This window comes from Durio zibethinus, chromosome 9, assembly GCF_047325235.1.
Source record: "Durio zibethinus cultivar Kanyao isolate XHJ-2024 chromosome 9, ASM4732523v1, whole genome shotgun sequence".
Classification (NCBI taxonomy): domain Eukaryota; kingdom Viridiplantae; phylum Streptophyta; class Magnoliopsida; order Malvales; family Malvaceae; genus Durio; species Durio zibethinus.
The window spans coordinates 9403252-9426825 of record NC_143170.1 but is presented as its reverse complement, the minus strand read 5'-3'; the positions used below and the strand labels follow the sequence as shown (position 1 = coordinate 9426825).

The 23574-nt window shown below is 32.6% G+C and overlaps 1 protein-coding gene and 1 pseudogene across 2 annotated transcripts; one reads left to right on the top strand and one right to left on the bottom strand.

Annotated features, from left to right (window-relative positions):
• The first annotated feature begins 313 nt into the window (after window positions 1–313).
• LOC111310877 (zinc finger protein BRUTUS-like) lies at window positions 314–17679 on the top strand (annotated as a pseudogene). The gene is made up of 14 exons (XR_016345158.1): window positions 314–730; window positions 2666–2875; window positions 4483–4677; window positions 4764–5103; window positions 6014–6243; window positions 6640–6808; window positions 6922–8149; window positions 8233–8404; window positions 8568–8789; window positions 8864–9001; window positions 10574–10808; window positions 10930–10989; window positions 16867–16938; window positions 17260–17679. The product of XR_016345158.1 is annotated as a zinc finger protein BRUTUS-like (transcript).
• A 3919-nt stretch (window positions 17680–21598) lies between these two features.
• LOC111303106 (uncharacterized) lies at window positions 21599–23327 on the bottom strand. Its single transcript, XM_022899152.2, has one exon. The coding sequence runs from the start codon at window positions 22781–22783 to the stop codon at window positions 22010–22012; it is 774 nt and encodes a 257-aa protein (XP_022754887.1). The 5' UTR covers window positions 22784–23327; the 3' UTR covers window positions 21599–22009.
• Between the last annotated feature and the right edge of the window lie 247 nt (window positions 23328–23574).

Sequence of the window (23574 nt, the reverse complement as noted above, 5' to 3'; positions counted from 1 at the left end):
TTCACGTAAATTCTATTATACATCTTAACTATATTCACATGATTTTAACCATAATTCAACCAAAATAAATAAAAGCGGGGTAAGAATTTTACTTTTAATCATTGAAAAATTAAAAAATACATATGATTTTAGGTTAATTTGATTAATTTAAAAATTTTTTATTAAAAAGGAACAAAAACAAAGAGAAAAGTCATGAATGAAAAATAAAAAGTGGAGAGTATGGATGTATTTAGTAAAAATAAAAAATTGAATTTTGAAATTAAGGTGTATAAAATAATAAATGTGGTATAAATAAAAATTGTCTTTTGAAATATTAAAAAAAATTTGACAAAGAAAATGAGATATACTGTAAATAATAAAACCAAAAGAGGAGAGAATTAGTATCACGGAGAAGATGAAAGAAAAAGAAAAGAGGGAAAAGTTAAAGGAGCAGAGAGTTTTGAAATGGGGATTCCTTTACCGGAATTGCAGCGTAAAGAGGAGGCGGTCGAGGTGTTGACGAGCATGGTCAAAACGGCACCGTTTGGAGCTCTGTCGGATGGAGAGTGGAGAGAAGTCTCCTATTCTGATATTCTTGTTGTTTCATAAGGCGGTGCGGAATGAGCTGGATGCGCTTCACCGATTGGCTTTGGCGTTTGCTATGGGAAACAGTGTCGATATTCAATCGCTGTTTAATTGGTACGGTTTTCTCAGATTGATTTATAAGCACTACTCCGTTGCCGAAGATGAGGTACTTCCTTTTTCTCTTCATTTTGTCTCAATTTTCGAATGTTCTGGTTGTTTCGCCGGGAGAGTTTTAAAATTTGAATAATCTGATTTTCTCTTATTTTTTGATTCCGTGAATTTTAAATCGTGTTTTTAATAATTTTGGTTTATAGACGACTAATTATGTATTTGCACGACTGCCTGTTTGTATATAGTCACATTTTAGGGGTTTTTTTTTAATTTTAATTTTTCTAAGTCAATTTGTTGTTTCCTTGGTAACTGGAAGTGAGGAAGGAATTGATTTTTTCGTAGTATATTGATGGAATTTCATTCTTTCTTTTTTCTTAGTAATTATTTCTTTTCTTCTATTATGTCAGTGAAGGTGAGTGCTGCATAGCGTTTTACTCAGACCTTATTCATAGGAATCATGAATTTTTGGTTTTTCTTTTTGCTTTTGGAAATGAAAAAAAAGGAAAAAGATTATGATTTGATTTGTAATCAGCTTTGATTTATTTCTATGCATGGACTGCCGGTTTCTTTCTTTTTTTTTTTTTGCACACTCACTTATTCTTATAATTTTTAATTTTTTTAGTATTCATTATCCTGTATATTTCCCTAACTTAGATGTTGTTTAATAATTGAATGAATAAAACATTGAAAATTAAGGATATAAATTTTAATTCTGAAAATTTTAAGTACTAAATTTATGATATAAAAATTCTTTGATATGCTACTAAAGATTAAATGGTAGTAGGTTTTTAGTAATTTTTTAATAAAAGACAAATATGATTTTATAATCGTTTTCAACTGGTAAAAAAAGAAAAGAATAAATAGTTTGAAGAAAAGAATTTAAGATTAATGCAATCAAATAGTATTTTTTCTTAAATAAAATTAACTTAATGCATTAAGTAGCTAAAAACTACTTTGTATTTTCAACATTTTTTCATTGAAAATGTAGTTTCTAGGAAAGATTTATCAAAACTCATTGAAAAAATAAAACCACGAAAAATTTTAATTTTCAATGATTTGAAAATTTGCAATGGTTTATCAGAGGCATTCAGTAACAAGTGCTTCCAATTCAAATGAGTGTCTTTGTAAATAAATTTAATGGAAAAATTATGCGAAATATTTTTTGACAATTCACACTTTTATCTAAGAATGATGTGTGTTTTTCTCTCTCCTTTTTTTTTTTTAATTTTAATAACTTGTGGAAGAATGTTGACATTTTATTTTGAAAAACTGAAAACGTGGTTTTGTTGAAATTATGGGGATCTATTGAAGTGAGTGTGTGCAAAATGTTCCAATAAATGATGCTAAGCAAACAGAGCCAACTTGTAAATTTTCATTTTTATTTCCAAAACAAGTTGCAAATTGCCTCTTATTCTTCTAGAAGGGAATCACAGTTTGGAAATATTACTCATTTTACTATTAAAGGTTTCTCAGTTTGTAAGTTAGCGGAAAGCACTTTTGTTTCAAATTTTCTGCATTGCCAAGATGTGTTTGGTTGTAGTGATTAATTAATTTGTGTTTCTCAACCAAGAGTTTTTTTTTCTTCAGAAAAGTATTTGTATGGTTTTAACTAATGTAGGCATCATCATTAGATGATTGTGCATCTATTACAGATAAGAAGATATTGCTAATTTCTGGTTTATTTGAAATTTGATTGTTACTACCTAGTATTTTTTTTCTTTGGTGTGGTGACTCTTAAAAATATCTTAACTTGCAATTTATCTTTTAAACTTAAAAGTTTGGTAACTGCTGCTTACTTCATATTTTTGATAGAAGTAGGCAAGATGCTCTCTAGAAGTTATCAGGCAATATGCATGAACACAGTTGTGAGCTGAATTTCAAAGATTTCAATTTGACTCCCGGCAGCTTTCTTTAGTGGCATATATATGTTTCCAAACCTTTTCTTTCTACGATACCAGAAGTTCTGATAGCATCACGATTTGAAATGCAGGTTATTTTACCAGGTCTAGATATATGTGTAAAAAATGTGGCAAAAACGTACTCCCTTGAACACAAGGGTGAAAGCAGTCTTTTTGATCATCTATTTGAGCTTTTTAATTCTTATATGCAAGATGATGAGAACTTCCCAAGGTAGTTAGGTTCTTGTACGGGGGCCCTTCAGACATCAATTAACCAGCACACGGCCAAAGAAGAGGAGCAGGTATAAGCTCATTTAGTGTTGTTTTCCTATTTTAGAATTTAGACAATATAAAGTACAAACTCTTTGCTATTGTCTGGGCATCCGAAAATAACTAAGAAAAGATATGGTCATTTTGTCCCCACCTGAAAACTGGTTTTCATTTGCTTCAATTTCATAATAGTTATATTCGGAATAGTTGTTTTTAACCTACTAGTTTAGCATCAGTTAATTGACAGAGTGAATAGAGTGCTCAATATAAGCTTTTCACATATATTCTCAAACATTGCATTTATTTCCCATGAACTGATGCAGTTTTCCTTGTATTGTGATGTGAATGCTCCCTTCCATAAACAATATTATTCCTCCTCTCTATTTTGCATTGTACTTACTATTTTACTTCATTTAATGATCTATAAGTTTTGTTTGCCATGTTTTGTTGATGGATTTTAGAATATTCATAATCTGAGGTTTGATTTGACAAATTTATTGGAAGATGCTTTTCTTATCTCTGTAAAGAATTTACATAATACTAAATTAATAAATTGTTTTATTGTTGGTCTCCCTTGAGTACTGCATCTATGGCATATATATCATTGGATATCTAACAAGTTTGTGCCAGTTGATTAGGCTGTATTAATTTTATGTGTGCTTGAATTACCATTCCTTTTAGGATCATAGGTTGCCACATGCGCTTGGTAATGTATTGAAAAAAAAGGATGAGACATTTGTTGCTCAGACTGGGGTATGAATTTCGGTTATGAATATGTGTCTGACATGAATGCGTTTAATCCTTCATAATCTTTCCATGCAATTGGAGAGTTGTATCTTCATACATGTGTCTTCTTCGAGATGTCTGATATATGTCTGACAAGTATACATTAGGAAAAACGGAAAGCCTGAGCAGGGGCTCTTAATCACTTTGATTGTTAGAGATAGTTATCTGCCTCAATTTATGAAGAAATTAAACCTTTTGCTTTGCCTTTCTTGTGGTTCTTTGATTTCTATTGTTGGGAGACAAATGTGCGATGTTAAAGATGGAGTTTACTTATGATAGCTGTGTAAGATAGGTGTTCAGTGGAGATACTGCTCTGAAACACCTCCAAAACTGATGTATGTGTGACACAGATAATATAATTTGCAAATAAGAAATAGAAACATCATTTCTTGAAATTGATCAGAAACATGGTTGATTTCAGAAAAGGAATCAAGGGATCTAATTGTAGATGAGAAGGGAAACAGAAGGACAAAGATATAATTACTGAAGATCTATATTTTAGTCAAAGAATTATTCAGCCTCATGCCTTTACTTTATCTATCTCCATTTTCTAAGGTAATTACTGCATACGCCCACTATTGTTTTTGATTTGTTAAATTTCTGATGCTTTGTGAAGAATATGCCAGTTTGAGATTAAAATTTAGATATTTCTTTTTGCTTTTTAACACATGGAGATTAAAAGCTAACCCAATTCATGTTGATTGCCATTCCTTTATTTTCTAAAACTAATTCAGTCAACATGACTTAAAGGCCTTCTACCTTCAATGCTTTAATCCATCAATCCAGAAGATGATACATGCTAAAGTAGGGATGTATATTCTGCTTACATTGGTATACTCTTTGAATATGACAGGTTTTTCCCTTGCTTATTGAAAAGTTCTCATTTGAAGAGCAAGCATCTCTGGTCTGGCAGTTTTTATGCAGCATTCCTGTCAATATGATGGCAGAGTTCCTTCCGTGGCTTTCATCTTTTTGTCCACCTGATGAATATGAGGATATGCAGAAGTGCTTGAGCAAGATAGTTCCGGAAGAAAAGCTTCTGCAGCAGGCAAGATCTCTATTGTTATTCAGCTCTTTGATTTTGTTGGACAGTTTTGTCTGCTTATAATTGATTACTGTTTTCACTTTCCAAAGGTTATCTTCCCCTGGATGGAAGGAAGAAATGGTGCTGACATACTAGGAAAATGTCGTCTAGATTCTACTGATGGCATAAGTCAGTTATTGGACAGCATAATATGTCCTTGCAAGTCATCCAAGACAGGGAAAAGAAAATATTTGGAGCCTAGCAATAATGTTTCAGGTATGGACAGGACACATCCAATGAACGAAATATTGCTTTGGCATAATGCTATTAAGAGAGAGCTGAATGAGATAGCCGAAGAGGCTAGGAAGGTTCAACTTTCTGGGGACTTCAGTAATCTATTAATCTTTAATGAATGATTGCAATTTATTGCTGAGGTTTGCATCTTTCACAGGTATTTCCATTTTGTTGTTTTATACCTTTTCCTTCTCTTTTCTTATAAATTCTATCTTAATAATCTACTATATCTAAATTTCTTTCTTTTTTTTTTTTTTTGGATAAATACTGTATCTAAATTTCGCTTCCTTTGCTCTTGAGAACTTTATAAACTGGCATCCAACTCATCATTCCTTGAAAATTGTTATTGCCTTTTTCTTTATTATATTTCTTTGTAAACTCATTTATCATTTTAATAAAAATATAAATGACATTTTGAATATAAATTTATTATTTATTCTCATATTAGTATTAAACAAATATACATATTATATAATATAAAATTAAATAAAGAGTAATATAAATATCAATTGTATATATTCCCTGGACCAGGCAATCTAAACCTGTTTTCCTGTGGTCTATTTTTTTTTATTGAAAAAAACCTTCCCTGCATTGCTTTAGCCCCCATTTCTCAAAGAAAAAAATCCCTGCCAGGGCAGGTTGGCACTTGTCACGATATTTTTTTACCATCTCTACATAGAAACAATCTTGAAAGAGAAACTTATAAGTTATGGCATCTTTCATACAGGCTCCAATCTGATCGTTAGCACTTTGAATCACCTAATTCTATTTGTCAAGTTTCTCTCTGTCTCTGTTTCTAATTCAAGAATAAGGGTGGACCAAATAAAAAGATGTATGTCTATCCTCTAGTTTTCATGTTGAAATGTGAAAGTCTTCTGATATTATGGCTGTTAATCACAGGAGAGTCTTGATTATGAATTTTGAAATCTTCATTGATGCAGAGCTGGTGTATATATATATATTTATTTCAACACCTTCTGATTTTGAAATTATAGTTTTGCTGTATATTCTCGTGTCTATATTTTTAAGAAGGAAAACTGATGATTGTTATTGCTAATATTATGCGGTAATACAGAGGACAAGGTCATATTCCCTGCTGTTGACGGAGAACTGTCTTTCTCCCAGGAGCATGCTAAAGAAGAGAGCCAATTCAATGACTTTAGGTGTTTGATTGAAAGAATTCAAAATGCAGGTGCAGTTTCTACTTCCGCCACTGAATTTTATTCCAAGTTATATGGGCATGCTGATTAAATAATGGAAACTATATGGACGCATTTCCACAATGAGGAAGTTCAGGTGAGCTTTATTTTTGGGGGATGTTTGATAGGTGCTCTTATGTTAAACATGAAGTTTTTGTATTCCTAGACTGACCCAGTTTATTTGTATGTATACATAACTACACATGCATATATAAAATTTGCATAAATGTGCACATTACATGGGGAGAGAGGGGAGGGGGGGAGAGGGAAAGAGGCAGTTGGGTTCTAGGGTAATATGTGAAAGTGCGCTAGGATATTAGTAAATAATTTTATATCCTATGGTTCATTTTAAGTGTATAGAATATTAACTAAAGCTCTATGTTTCCTCTTGCTGTAATTGGTTAAATAACTTTGTGCATCACTAGAAATTTGTGCTACCAAACATGTTCTTTCAATATGTGAATGTTTCTGCTAAGCTCTTGTCCATTTCTAGGTTCTTTCTATTGTGCGAAAGAACTTTAGCTTCAAAAGGCAGTGAGAACTTTTGTATTGAAGCTTGTATGTGATGCCCTTGAGATTGATTGACCGTGTCTTGCCATGGCTGGTTGGGTCATTAACTGACAATGAAGCCTGGAATTTCCTCAAAAACATGCAGTCGGCAGGTCTATATAATCCATTCCCTATATAGTCAGTGAGCCACTTTGTGGATATTACAAATTAAAAATTTTACTGTTCAATGAACCATTTCTAACTCACTTATACTTCTTTAATTCAGCTCCAGCAAAAGATGCTGCTCTGGTGACACTTCTTTTCTGGTTGGGCTTGCAAGGGTCGTAACATGTGTTTGTCTCCAAATGGGAGTTTTTGTTGTGTTAAAAGGTTCGCTCACATTGAAGAAGATTCTGTCCAATCATTCTGTGCATGCACTTCTGCTTTGTACAAGAATGAAACTTGTTTATCAGTTCATGGAGATGAAGTAAAAAGGCCAGTCAAAATAAATGTTTCTGTTTCTTGCAATAACAATGCCTCTGATCAGTCGGATACAGCAGATGCCCATAGGCCATCTTGTAATGAAAGGTCCTACTGTGTTCCTGGTTTAGGAGTAAATTGTAATAATTTGTGGTTGAGTTCTCTTTCAACAGCCAATTCTCTGAGATCTTTCTCTTTTAGCTCATCTGCTCTGTCTCTTAATTCCAGTCTTTTTGTCTAGGAAACAGACAATAACTTGTCTGACATTGGCTCAGCTGATAGTCCAATTGATACTATATTCAAATTTCATAAAGCCATCAGGAAAGACTCGGAATATCTGGATGTTGAATCTGGAAAGTTCAGCCATTGTGATAAGACATTCCTTTGGCAGTTTATTGGAAGGTTTCGTCTGTTATGGGGTTTATACAGAGCTCATACTAATACTGAGGATGATATTGTTTTTCCTGCATTGGAGTCTAAAGAGACACTTCATAATGTCAAGTCACTCGTATACACTAGATCATAAGCAGGAGGAAAAATTATTTGAAGACATTAACAGTGTTCTTTGTGAACTTTCACATCTTCATGAAAACTTGACCAGAGGTCATATGCCAGCAAATTTAACTGGCAGTAGCACTGAACTTTCTGGTGCTAATGATGGTGATTTTCTGAGAAAATATAATGAGCTGGCTACTAAGCTTCAGGGGATGTGCAAATCCATCAGAGTTACCCTGGATCATCACAATTTCAGGAAAGAACTTGAGCTTTTGTCAATATTTCGTAGATATTTCTCTGTGGAGGAGCAAGACAAACTAGTTGGCCACATAATTGGAACCACAGGTGCTGAAGTGCTTCAATCGATGCTTCCACGGGTAACTTAGCCCTTACCCAGGATGAGCACGATAAACTGATTGACATGTGGAAGCAAGCAACCAAAAACACAATGTTCAATGAGTGGCTTAATGAATGCTGGAAACAACCTTCAGAATCATCCTTGCAGAATGAAATGTCAGAAACTGGCATCTCCCATAAAGGTATTTGGTAATTATATGCTTTTGGTGTTGTGTACTTTGTTGTGTGAAACATTTTAACTTATTTCTCCAATATTCTTCTCTAGATAATGATTTTCAAGACAGCTTGGACCAAAGTGATAAAATATTTAAGCCTAGGTGGAAAGATATATTTCAAATGAACCAAAATGATCTTGAGTCAGAGATCAGGAAGGTTTATCGGGACTCAACTCTTGACCCAAGGAGAAAAGCATATCTTGTTCAAAATCTTTTAACTAGGTTAGTTCCATCATAATAATCTGCTTTATATATATTTAATTCCATATAATAATTAGCATTATATTTTGTGTTTCTTATCTTCTCTTATTTCTGGTTCAATATTATTTCTTTATTATTTTTCCCTTGAGTTCTGAATAATCAATCAGTAAATTGTTTATTTTAGTCAATGGATAGCTGCTCAGCAATAGTTGCCTCAAGCAGCATCCAGTGAAACTTCTAATGGTGAAGATGTAATGGGATGCTCTCCATTATTTCGAGATCCAGGAAAACAAATATTTGGGTGTGAGCACTATATAAGAAACTGCAAACTCCAGGCTGCTTGCTGTCGCAAGTTGTTTACCTGTAGGTTTTGCCATGACAAAGTGAGTGATCACTCAATGGATAGGTAAGTTCCTATATTATTTCTTGCATTTGAGGTCAGAGTTCTCTGCATATGTCTTTTTTTCTCAACCTAGTCAGAAAAGCAACCTTAGAGATGATGTGCATGGGCTGCCTTAAGATTCAGCCTGTTAGGCCAATGTGCATTACACCTTCCTGCAATGAACTTTTAATGGCAAAGTATTATTGTAACATATGCAAGTTTTTTGATGATGAAAGGTATGTGTTTTGGTAATTTTCAACTTGCAGCAATCTCATGTGCATTTAATTTGAACTTTTTTTTTCTATTATATGATGCTTTTTTGGATACATAAGATTTTCTGAATGTCATTTCCAAAAAGTGTTCTCAATCCTTCATTTGTGAAGTTGTATTTTTCTAGTGCATTTTCCTGAAAGCTTCATTTAAATTGTTGTACACCACATTTATTCTGTGTCAAGATGTGCAGACTCTTTCATTTACCCTTTTCTGAAGCTCTTAGAAAACCTGCTTTATGAGTTTATGACTTATATGTACCATCCATTTTGATGATCTATAACCACCTTATACTGATTATAAGAATTCTCTATTGCTTAATACATGAAAGCTTTGGCACTAGCCCCAATGTGTCCGATGATATGAATTGAAGAAAATCCTAGAATGGTAGATACCATTTTAGGTATCATTTTCCAGATATTGTCCTCTATTCATTTTAAGAAGTTAAAATAAGGGTTAATGTCATGAATTGCCCCTAAACTATAGTGAAATGTTTAATGTGATATCTGAACTTTAAAAATCTCTAGTGTAGTACCTGAACTGTGAATCTATTAACTAATGTGATATTTGGAGGGTTGTTTATATGTTACGTGTCATCATTTGAAGCTAGCTACGTTAGAAGTGAGCATCACTTTAGTTAATAGATGCATAGTTTAGGTATCACATTAGAGATTTTTAAAGTTCAGGTACCACATTGAACATTTTACTATAGTTTAAGGGACATTCATGACATTAACCCTTAAAATAACTAAGAACATTTTATGAAAGTTAGGTTTAAAATGTCTGTTTAGTAGGCTACATTGTTAACGGGTAATGGAAAAGGGTGGTATGAATTAAGTTTAGACAGGCTGACTCTGTCTGCAGTTACATTTCAGTTCCAACATTTCAAATAGTATACGGGAAACTAAAAGATGTACAACTTATCACTGGTTATCTTTCTTTTCAGTTTTTCTCCTCATTCTGTGAGATAGCTAAGCTAAATATACAACATGAGCAACAACAACGACGACAAAAATAGGAGAGAAAAAGGAAAGGAAAAAAAGAAGTTGATTGGTTGGTTGAATAAGAAAAATAAAGCATGAAATCTGAGAAAAAATGGAAGAATAGATCTGTTTATGGGTTGAGCCTTTTCATCTTGTTTTACCTTATAATTAGGAAAGGATTGATTTTGTAATTAGGAAAGATGCATGTTCCTTCCTATTTCCATCTTCATTTTCTCTTCAATAAATTAGTAAATTGTTCTATATTGCATCTTTTCATTTCTACTCTTTTATCCTTTGTCCTCCTACCAATAAAATGTAAAGGACTTTTGCATTGCACTTATGTAATGATTGTAGGAGAATATGAAGAGAAAGTTGTAAAAACGGTTCTTTTTGCATCTAGGACCTTGTAACTACCATGATAATTGGCATTTGTACCATGAATTTCTGTTCTGCCTTCATTAATTTGGAATTGCTAAAGAGCAGCTGCATGGTTTAATTTTTAGTGGAAAAGATGGTGCTTCTCTTTGATCTATCCTAGTAACTTTTCTGCTGCAGGAATGTGTATCATTGTCCATTTTGCAATCTATGCCATGTTGGGAGAGGACTTGGCATTGATTATTTTCCTTGCATGACATGCAATTGTTGCCTTGAGATAAAATTAGTGAACCACAAGTGCCAGGAGAAAGGTTTAGAAACTAACTGCCCTAACTGTTGTGATTTTTTGTGCACATCAAGTGCAACAGTCAGAGCTCTACCTTGTGGTCATTACATGCATTCAGCTTGTTTTCAGGTCTCTTGTCTTTCCTATGTTCATAGTTCAATATGCACTCTTATTTCTTGTTTCATGTATAATTATTCTTTGAAGGAACATCAGAGAATGGTTAATGACCTCAAATCTTCTGCTGTATTAGGCATGTACTTGCAGTCATTACACCTGTCCAATTTGCAGCAAATCCTTGGGAGATATGATGGTAAGAGAATTTTATTGCACCTTAGTTTTTGTTACTTAGACAAGGTTTTATCTTTTCATGTTTCTCATATGAGATGGTAATGAGGTATTAAGAAAAATAAGAAACTGCAAGAAATTATATTTGAATAGAAGGCTTTACAAGAGTATATTTGGACTTGATTTGTTGCGCAAAGTTGTGAGAGTAAATATAGCAATATATGATATCAGTAAATGTTCATGTGGGAAAACACTTATTTATAGTTGGTTGTAATCTTTTAATATGTATATTTATATTTGTATGTCTAGAATTAAGTATTTGTATTCCTAGAATTAAGGACAGAAAATTATGATAGACAATTCCTCAATTATAGGATCAATTTTAGGAAGATTTAATTTCTTAGTTTACCCACTAGTTGTCTATAAACCTAAGGTGCTTGTATAATTTTTTATGAACAGTTTTTCAATATACATTCAATTTTTATGGAGACCCGTACTCAATCTGCGAGGTATTGTCTGCTTTAACTCAAAGGTCTGATGGTTTTGTCTCACAAAAGGCATCTCATAAGTTTAGATTTAGATCTTTACATATATATCATAGTAAAACTTTAGATTATCTCGATGTGGAATTGGGGTGTTACAAACTCCCCTTGTTAAAGCTTGATATCCCTGTAAAACCCAACACAAAGCACATAGATCCATCGAATCATACCAAACGTTAGGCAAGCCCAACATAAAACACACATAGATCACAGGATCACACTAAACGTTGGGATTTGAAAGGTGGCTCCCACCGTGTAGCACTTAGCTCCCGCAGGATTCTAAAGGTGGCTCTCACGATGTAGCATTTAGCTCTCGTCCGACTGGTGACTGCTTTGATACCATTTGTGAAGACCCGCACCCAACCTACGAGGTATTGTCCGCTTTGATTTGAAAGTCTCACAATTTTGTCCCACAAATGGTGCCTTGCAAGTTTAGGTTTAAACCTCAATTTATATATCATAGTAGATCTTAAAAGTCTCTTTATGTGGGATTGGAGTGTTACAAACTTTCCCTGTTAAAGCTTGACGTCCCCGTCAAGCCAACTCAAAACACTAAGATCCATTGAATCACATCAATTGTTAGGCAAGCTCAACACAAAGCACACACAGATCACAAATCATAGATCATAGGATCACACTAGATGTTGGGATTTTAGAGATGGCTCCCATGGTGTAGCTTTTAGCTCCCGTTTAATTGGTAACTATTTTGATACCACTTGTGAAGACTTGCACTCAACCTATGAGGTATTGTCTGCTTTGACTCGAAGGTCTTATGGTTTTGTCCCACGAAAGGCCCCTTTCAAGTTTAGGATTAAATCTTAACTTATATATCATAGCAGATCTTCAGAATATCCCGATGCGGGATTGAGGTGTCAAAGTTTTACTCTTAATTTTTCACACAGTTTTACTTAGTTTTTTCATATGATATTAGAGCTCTAGGCTTTTCTTGAAAAAAAAATTTTTTTTGCCTTTATTGTTGAATTCTATTTCAGGCTTTCATAACGAAATCTTGTTAAATCTATTAATATTATTTATTACTTCTTTGGCCTTCATTGCCTAGAATTGTCTTTGGTTAAACATTTACTATCAAGACTTACTTCAATCCTGAGAAAGATAGTCATGCCAGCGATAGCAAAATCTATCACTGCTACCCGATTTGAGGAAGTGACAACTGGTAAAACCATTGGAGTATTATAGAAGTCTTGGGAACAAAGAGAGTTGGATAGAGAAGAGATTGAGGAACTAAGAAGCCTATCGAAAACTCTTGAAAAGCTTACTAGGGTATGTTCTTTGGCTAAGGTTTCTAGTTTAGGTAAAGCTTTTGGCTCTTATGGATTAAATATCTTGATTAAGCCTATTATGAGTTTTTGGGTCATTGATTCGGGAACCACAGACCATATGACACATTCTTCATAGTAGTTTAATACATATACCCTTTGTCCTAATAATAAGAAAATTATTGTTGCAAATGGTTCACTTATTACAGTGGCAGGATTATGAGATGTTCAAATTAATTCCTCGTTTGTTCTTAAAAATGTTCATGTTTCTGAATTGTCTACTAATCTAATATATATATATATACAAAAACTTACCAGAGATATAAACTGCAAAGTGACTTTTTATCTCTCCTATTGTGAATTTCAAAACCAAAGTTTGGAGAAAAGGATTGGACTTGTTAAGGAGAAAAATGGACTAAACTATCTTGAAACATCAAACAACACAACTAATATAAAAAATAGTTTACCTTTGTTATTTCTTTCTGAAAAATCTTTCAATAAAGATAAACTTTGGCTTTATATTTTTCATCTTGGACATCCTTCTTTTGGAACTTTGAAAACATGTTTCCTTCTTTGTTCCAAGGATTAAATGTCGAAATTTTCATTGTGATGTTTGTGAACTTGCAAAGCATAGACGTGTTTTTTTCAGTTAGCAATAAAAGAAGTTCTACTCCTTTTTACTTGATTCATAGTGACGGGTCCCTCTACAATTTCTAATATTTTTGGTACAAGGTGGTTTGTTTCTTTCATAGATAATTGTATTAGGGTCTCTTGGATATTTTTACTTAAATCCAAATCATATGTGAATAGTATATTTTTAAGCTTTCAAAACATAATCCAAAATCAATTTGGAGTGAAAATCAAGAGATTTAGGTCTGATAATGCAAAAGATTATTTCAATAAGAGTTTATCTACCTATTTTCAAAAGGAGGGGATTATTCATGAGTCATCTTGTATTAATATTCCACAGCAGAATGGAGTGGCAGAGAGGAAAAACAACTATTTACTAGCCGCAACCTGAGCTTTACTTTTTCAAGCAAATGTACCCAAATCCTGTTGGGGAGAAGTTCTTCTTACTTCCACACATATTATAAACAAGTTACCTTCAAGGGTTTTGGGATTTAAAACTTCTATGGAACTACTCTTACAATTCTGTCCCAACTTTAATACCACAAACAACTTCGCACCTAGGATATTTGGTTGTACATCATTTGTTCATGTTCACAATCATAATAGGGAAAAGTTGGATCTTAGAGCAATTAAGTGCATTTTTGTAAGGTATTCATCAACTAAGAAAATGTATAAGTGCTATCATCCTCTTACCAAAAAATTATGTGTCTATGGATGTCAGTTTTGAAGAAAGTAAACCATTTTTTTTTCAACCTTATCTTCAAAGGGAGACTTTATTCATGGAAGATAAGGATAAATACTTCTTTTTGCTTGACTTGTCCTCCTCTTCAATATTTTTACCCATTAATTCTTCTGAGTCTAAACCTGTTTTTTCTGAGTCTAAGTCAAATACTGAATTTGAGTCTGAATCCATTCCAAATATAGAAGATGTGACATAGGATAATATTGTTCTTGATTCTATGTAGGAATTATAGGTGTACTCAAGAAGAAAAGTTTTAGATCTTGAACCAGTGCAAGTCTAAGAACCTGATCCTCACTCTGGCAATGAGGTAACTACAACCTTTGACTCTGTTTCTCAAAATGAGCATAAATCTCCTAAAACTATAACTAGTGATTATGATTTGCTTATTGCCTTTAGGAAAGGACCCAGAGAATGTATTAAGCATCCATTATACCCAATCTCTAATTTTGTGTCATTTGAAAATTTCTCACCATCCCACAAAAATTTTCTTGTGAGTCTAACACTGTTTTTATTCCAACTACATTATGTGAGGCATTATCTAGTGAGAAATGGAGAGAAGCCACGAAAATAGAAATGGAAGCCTTAGAGAAAAAAACATAGGAACTGGTAGAGTAAAGTTGTCTAAAGGAAAAAATGTAGTTGGGTGTAAATGGGTTTTCACTAAAAAATACAAGATGGATGGTACTGTTGAAATGTATAATGCTAGGTTGGTGGCTAAAGGCTACACTCAGACTTATGGAGTGGATTACCAGGGAACTTTTGCTCCAGTTGCCAAGATGAATGCAGTTAGAATTTTATTATCATTGGCTGCAAATTACAATTGGCAACTTCCAACAATTTGATGTAAAGAATGCTTTTCTACATGGTGATTTGGAAGAAGAAATATATATGAAGGTTCCATCGGGATTTGGAGGTCATCTAGAAGCAAACAAAGTATGCAAGCTGAAAAAGGCTTTATATGGCCTTAAATAATCTCTTAGGGCTTGGTTCACGAGATTTGCCAAGCGATGCTTGCAATGGGATATAAGCAGAGTCAAGGAGATTACACATTATTTATCATGCACTCTGATTCAAGGAGAGTCACAGTTCTATTAATGTATGTTGATGATATAATTGTAATCGAAAATGATGAAAAAGAGAATTTCTAAAACAGTGTTTGGCTAAAAAATTTGAGATAAAAGAGTTATGGAGATTGAAGTACTTCCTAGGAATTGAAGTAGCTCACTTATGGTATGGTATTTTCATTTCCCAACAAAAATATGTGATGGATCTTTTGAAGAAAACTGGGAAGCTCACATGTAAACCTACAAATACCCTTATAGATCCTAATCATAAATTTGGATAAGTTAATGAAGATGCTACTATTGATAGAGAGATGTATCAAAGATTAGTTGGAAGACTCATTTATCTCTCACATACTATACTTGATATAGCATATGCTATAAGTATGATAAGTTAATTTATGTATAGTCCTAAAGAAGTGCACCTACAAGTTGTCTACCGTGTATTGCACTATTTGAAGGCCAATCCTGGGAGAGGTATTGTATTCAAAAGAAATTCGGGACTGGTTCTAGAGAGGTATACAGATGCAGATTATGCAGGTTCAGTAATTGATAGAAGATCTACCTCAGACTACTGCATTTTTTTAGGTGATAATTTGTGACTTGGAGGAGTAAAAAACATAATGTAGTGGCAAGATCAAGTGCTGAAGCAGAGTTCAAAGCAATGGCTCAAGGAATTTGTGAACTATTATGGTTAAAGATTATCCTAAAAGACTTGAAGATCAAGTGGGATGGACCAATGAGACTTTGTTATGATAACAAGTCTATAATAAACATTGCACAAAATCCTGTGCGACATCACAGAACAAAACACATTGAAGTAGACCGGCATTTCATAAAGGAGACACTAGATAGTGGGTTAATTTGTACACTATATATATCAACCAATGGTCCACTTGCAGATGCGTTGACTAAAGTTTTCAGCAGTGCAATATTTCAAGAAATTATTTTCAAGCTGAGAATGGAAAACACCTATTCACCAGCTTGAGGGAGAGTGTGCAAATACACTTATTTATAGCTAGTTGTAATCTTGTAATCTATATATGTATGTTTGTATCTCTAGAATTAAATATTTGTATCCTTAGAATTTAGGACAAAAAATTATGATAGACAACCTCTCAATTATAGGATCAGTTTTAGAAAGATTTAATTTTTTAGTTTACCCGCTGTTAGTTGTATATAAACCTAAGATATTTGTATAATTTTTTATGAGCATTTTTTCAATAAACATTCAGTTTTACTCTTAGTTTTTTACACAGTTTTACTTCTTAGTTTTCCCACAATTCAAAGAAGCATTAAACGTGAAATATAAATGGGAAATGATGAGAAGTGACTTCTTTAATCTCATTTTTTAAATCTACATTTTAGAGATGATAATAGGAATTCATGGATTTGAGTGAGATAATAAATCATGAAATGTTATTTTCTGAGCTCTGCTGGAAGCATTAGCTAAATCTAAAACCCAAATTCCCTAAGTTCCTTTTTTTTCTAATTAAAGGATCCAAATGCAACCCTAATACTACTCTGCACAGTTTCCCCATTGGCTTCAATACTTAGTTGAGGGGAATAGTTTGTCCTGTTATGATAAACTTCAAGTTTTGTCTATGCGAGACATAATTATGTAATTATTATCTGTTGTTTATCTTTCAGATTTACTTTGGCATGCTTGATGCATTGTTGGCTGCTGAGTAGCTTCTGGAAGAATATAGAGATCGGTGTCAGGTACACATGCTTTTTACCTGAAAAGATAAATTTTGTCTGATTTCAGGGTTGGAGAAGTGCAGGGATTCATCTTATCCGATGAATTGCTTGTAAAATCTATTTGTAATTATTAATGTGGGAAGGTAACGGAAATAAGTTTAAAGTGAAGGTGGAGGTATAAGTCTACTTTTCTGCAAAACCCTCCCATTGAGGTTATGGCATGCATTGCATATAATGGTTGTTTATAATTTAACAATTTTTTTGGGTAATGAAATCAACCAATGTTTAGTTTTGCTGAGTACAAAAATAATCTGCTCATATCAAGTGCATATGCCAATCCAGGATGTTCTTTGCAATGATTGTGATCGAAAGGGCACAGCACGCTTCCGTTGGTTGTATCACAAGTGTGGATATTGTGGATTGTACAACACCCGTGTGATCAAGAGTGAGACAGTAACTTCAGAGTGCTCTACTACACATCAATAAGAGGCTTATCCTCTTTTGCAAAGATGTATAGAGGTTAGTTTGTAAATACTTGTATAGCCAAGTCTTTTTTACGCGTTACTAGGTGGCTATTTCCTTTACAACTGATATACACACATGCAAGTCCTTTTCAATCGGTTTTCTGACTTTTGGGCTCATCGAAAGCATAGAGACGCTGGTAGAAGCTACAGGGCATTGACAAGTTAGAGATGTATAGAATTTTTGCATCTCTATACCATCTTACAAGGAAAAAAATTAACACTACCTTACCTCCTTAAACTGCTCCTTAAATTTTAACCTAAGTGTTAATCGCCCTACTTTAGACAGTGGCACTTTTTGCAATGTTTTGTGTGAACTTGTGCCCTTCTACTCTGCTACTCTTTTTTGGGGCGATGGGAGCAAGGTTACTATAAAAACTGAATCAGGTCTAGAAGAAATCCCAGGGAGTAAAATTGACTGACCTGTCTGTCTAACATGAGCATGGTTGGCTCAGATGCCAAAGAGAGTGTTTTTCTTTTTGTTGTCCAAGTTCAAATCTGCTTGGAAGTTGTAGAAAGATAAATTTCCATGTATTTGGTTAGTTTCGTAGTGATAAATTTGCTTGGATTGATCTGAAAAGGAGATGTATTGGGCAAAGTTTAAAAATCTCTTGCCTCTTAAAAAAAATATTAAGGAATTAGGTTTTCTTCCAGGGGGAATTAGGGATCTCTTATCGACCGAGTGAAGGAAATTACATGGTATGGTTTCTTCTAAATGTTTTAGTAATTACTCTTCCAGAAGAATTTAGTCAGTTACATTGGCGTCATTTATTGACTTCATTTAAGAAAGAACATACTGCTTGGGCCAGAAAAGAAGGAAAATACTTGAAACTTTGTTCGGTGTACCATTTTTCTTCATGACGTTCATGATGGTAAATTGATCTTCTTTCCTTGAAATAAAATGGATTTTTCAGCAACCTCCTTCGGCCAGCCATGATAAAATCTCAAGTACTGACTTACTCAGAATGTTTGTGTACACGAAATTTGTACCCCTTTTCTGAAATACCAAATAATTTTCCACCGACACCAAAGTTTGTACCTGCAATTGACAGCCACCAATAATCATGCAAGAGTTACTGTAGTACCACCTTCGTGTTGCCATGTGTCATTCCAGCTCTAGAACCCTTTGTTGATTTAAAAGGTACCGGTTGAATTCCACCCGGTCCACCTGATCTGAGGTCAACCAGTTTTTGTCTCCTGTATCGGTGCCAACTGACCCCATTTCTTTGTGGCTGGGAGACACTTCTCGGCTCGTCCTCGGCTCCTGGTCATGCCTACTACACTGGCACAAATGTCGAAGAGGGTTATCTCCCTCTCTTCTGATTATATTTTTAAACTGAGTCCACCACATGTATTAGTTTGGTTAATGACTTATATTTTGTTTTAAACCAGAATTCGATTCTGACCGGAGTATTCTCAAAGTAAAATTTTCAATGTATTAAAATAACACGAGTTTATCTTTAATATTATTAAAAGAAGATTACTACAAGTGGTTGATTCAATCGATTAAATTTATTTTTTTTTATAAAAAGATTTTGAATTCAAGTCCTGTCTGTGATTACTTATTAATGTATTAAAATAACACGAGTCTACCTTTAATATTATTAAAAGAAGATTATTGATAAGTGGTTGGTTCAATCGGTTAAGTTTGTTTTTTTCGATGAAGAAGTTTTAGGTTCAAGTTCTGTCGGTGGTCACTTATTGTAGTTATATCGAATGTACGATTTGTAGTCATTTATTTTACGTTGTTAGATACGATATATCTTATCATAATATAAGGGATTGAGTAATATATTTATTTTTAAATTTTTTTTTTTACAAAAAAAAAAAGAAGATTAGGTTCGAGCAAAGTCTGATAAAATATGAGATTATGAGGTTTTGATATGTAAGATGGTAGATAAAATAGAATAATAATTATTTTGTATTATATTTGATTTGTATTTAAATGAAAGAATAAAATTATAAAAAAGACTAATTATTTTCTTAGTACAAGATGATTTAATCTTCTCAAAGTAAAAAAAATTATTTTTAATTTAAAGGATTGAATTTATGTCTTTTTATATTCTTAAAAATTATATTAACAATTTAAATTATATAAATTAAAAAATATATATTTTTAACTAATAAATAAATTATTTTATTATAATTTTTTCTCATATCAAATATAAGATAAAATAATATTATTTAATATTATATTATTTTATTTTATTAAAATTTTGTGTATCAAACTTATTTCGAGTATATTATATATAAAAAATTCATATTTTTTAAAAGTATCAAATTATCCAATAACTTGTAAGCAAGGTGTTCGTCAAAAGAGAAGATTCTATTCGTATAATCAAAGATTCAAAACAGTAATATCAGACCAAGTCAAAGATGATGCTAAAGTAATCAAGCTGATGAACAACTTCAACAAACCAGAAATAAGAAGCGGCAGTGGCAACAACAAACCAAAAACAATATTAGCAATATTTGTTGTTTTATTAAATTGATTCCATTAAAAACCCTAAAAATTTAAAGAAAGTGGTCAAATAAATAAATTTTTTATTTATTTTATGATAATAATAACACAAAAAATTCATAAAAAATCAATATTTGATTTAATATGAATATGACCATGCGGAACAAGCATATTAGATTAAAAGTGATATGTGACATATATTAAAAAATAATTTTCACTTATATTAATGTAAGAGTTACTCATTTTTTTTTCTTAACTTTGGATCAAAATAATTAAATGTAAGTGCTATGAATTTGCTTTTGATTCGAGAATAAAAAATATATATGTAATTCTTACATTATTGTAAGTGGATCTTTATTCATTAAAAGATAATTGTTTAATATCATTTTAATATATTGTTTAATATCATTTTAATATATACATATATATAAATTTTGAAATTTATTATTACAAATTAAGTTTTATTCATTTAAAACAATTACATCAAATGAGTGACATACAAAAATTCAAAATTACGACTTAATATGATTTTTTTTTTTTATCTTTCATATAGTTAATCTCAGAGTTATGAGATATAAGATTTAATTTATTGTTATTGTTATGTTTTTTGCTTCAAAAGTAAAATATAATAATCTCAACTTGTATAAATAAAAAAAAAATTATATGTATGAAATAATATATTACTATAGTTTTTTTTTTTTATCAAATAACGAGATAATATATATAAAAATATATAACTTTTGGCTTTAATATTAAAATTTCTTCAATAATGAAAAAAAGTATGATGTTTATATAATTGGAGTTGATATAGATATGTGTCAATAACTACATGTTTGCTAGTAGAATATTAAATTTTTAATTTCAGTTATTAGAGTTTAAATCATCGTACCAAATGAGGATGTGTCAACTTGTATGATCCCTGCTGAAAATTTTTTCTAACTACAACAGTGGGTTACAAAATCAGAGGCACTGATCTGCATATATTTTTGCGTAAACAATTTACCAAAAAAAAAAAAATACTAATAATGTTCATCAAACTCCTATAAAAAGCAGGTAATTAATACCAAATTCCAAGCTTATTGTGTCACAACTCATTGTCAAATTACTATTTCAAAAGTCATTCCGATTTCAACAAAAAAATTAAAAATTATTATCCAATATATTTACAATTTTTATGTTACTTTCAGCTTCTGTACATAGTAGTTAAAACCGTGACCAATAGTTTTGCCAAGATAAATAATTCTGTGATTCACCTTGATAGAACAGAAAAAGGGTTGAGCCCTCAGCAAGGAAAATCACTACCGAATGGAAAATGATGGAATGATGGGCACAGGGAAAACAAATGCTTACAATTTGTTTCCTGGCCTAACACGAATCTTACAATTTGCCAAACAAATGCTTACAGTGGAATTTGCTGCACATCAAGGAGAGAAAGAGAGGGGCAAAGGCCAAGGCACCCATCACACAACAAAAATGGTCCATGATTTGCTTATAACTGTAGCTGAAGCTAATGCAAATAAGAAATCCATAAAGGCAGCATTCAATTATACATTTGTTTTTTCTTAGAACATTTTTTTAATACTTAAAATTGTAAAAATTTAAATTTTAATAATTAAAATTAAGAGTTCAACGTTTTACCAACCGGTCGTTTGGCTCTTTAAATCATTTTCATTTGTCTATCTCTTCCGGAAATTACAAATGGTGACACAAAACAATAGAAATCTTTCATAAAAGATAAAACAACCAGATCCTCTTTATCTACATAATGGCAAGCTAAGCCAAAAGCTTCTTTTAAATAACCAAAAGAGACAGATAAATAGAATCCGACAAGACATGAGAGAAGGATACCTGTTTTTTCTGTCCCCTAAGCTTGTGGCAATTTCGAGATGTGCATAAACATACATCCCAAAATCTTTACTCCAATCCTCCTTTTTCTCTTCTTGATCATAGTATTTGTCCTGTACAACTAAGCTCTCTCTTAGATTTCCATCTGCTCAATAATTAATCGTCTGATACAATCTACCGAGTTGTTTCACATGACTTGGATCAGCAAAGTGAAGGAAACAACATCATCTCAATAATCTAAAAGTCAAATAATCTTGATTGAAATTTATTTCCTGCTTTTCTTATCTTTCCCGGTGCGTAAGAAAGAACCTAAACCGAAGAGGTTTGCTGTTCCTTTAGAGATGTAATGAGGTGGTACGTTCAAGACAGGACTAATTCGAAAACCATTGCCATAAGACTTGCCATGGTTTTTCTTCAAAGGAGGCCTCTGATGAAACTGATAAGCATTACAATTAGAACAGCATGATGATGATGATGATGATGATGATGACTTTGTCATTGAAATGGACAAAAGCTTTTGTGAACTATGCTTGTTACTATCCTTCATCGATGAACGTTTTGGATTTGGAACGGAACCAGTTGAATTGCTTCGCGAAAGAAGTGGTAAGGAGCAAATTATGCTCTTTTTTATATCACAGTTGAGACTGCTACTTCTCTTGAAACCCCAAAAAGACTTGGACTTTGGCTTTTCTTCCAAATCAGAATTCACAAGCATGATCTGCCTGATGCTCTCTTTTTTTGAATCCTCAGCTGTAGATAATTTAGGACATGGAGGAAGCGAAACAACAGCTGGGAGTTGGCATTTATGGACTACTTTTTTCTCTTGAAACCGGACTGGAAGTATCATTCCGTTTGCAAATAACTCATCTGCTGAAGAATATTCTTGCTCAAAGCTGCTGCTACAAATGTTAAACTCGAAGTCAGAACACGACTCCAAAAGCATTGTATTCCTTCGCGATTCATTGAGTTTGATTGGTAGATTATCAGCTTGGCCTAGATCATGCGAAAATGATAACCGTGGACTTGTTTCCGAGCACATAATGGTCTGCTTCACTTTCTCAATGAGGGATCAAACATACAAGCAAAAAAGTGTTTATCAAGAGGATTTTGAAGGAGTTGAAACAATTTAAGGGTGGGAACACTTAGTGGTCAAGTGAGAAAAAAGAACTCAATTACGGATTCATTGAACGACAAGAAGTCAAAAAAAACGGCACCGAAATTTCAATGATCAGAGACAGAATTTTCTTATTCTCTGCAGAGAAACAGAGGAATCAGAGGAAAGCCTGTCTGGGTTAGAGAAAAGACAGAAAAACATGCAAATGAAGGCAAAAGGCTATGACAGAAAAGTAGCGGAGAGGTTTTTCAGAACTTCGAGAGTTGCATAGAAGAAGAGACAAGTGAAGGGACAGTTAAGAGAAATGAGAGTTTAACATGAGAAAGCTGTCAAAGGATTATCATCATTCATAGGCAAAGAAGAAGCAGTGGAAAAAGGATTTGGAAAAGAATTGTTTAAAAAAAAAGAAGACAAAAAATTACCCTTTGAAAGAAACCATAGAGACTGCGCAAATAATGGAACAATGAGAACAAATTGTGGGCTTAAAAATTGGGATTTATAAACATGGTGATAAAAAACCGTCATTGACATTGCAATTTTCCTTTTTCTCGAGAATTTAAGGGCATCATAGAACAAGTTACTCTCTTGCAAATAAAAAAAAAAAAAAGAAAGAAAAGTTAACCTTTCTCATTGACTTTTTGGGACTACCAACTCAATCATTAATTGTTATAACGGCTTTGAAATAGTTAGACATTTAAAATTTTAAAATCGAAAAA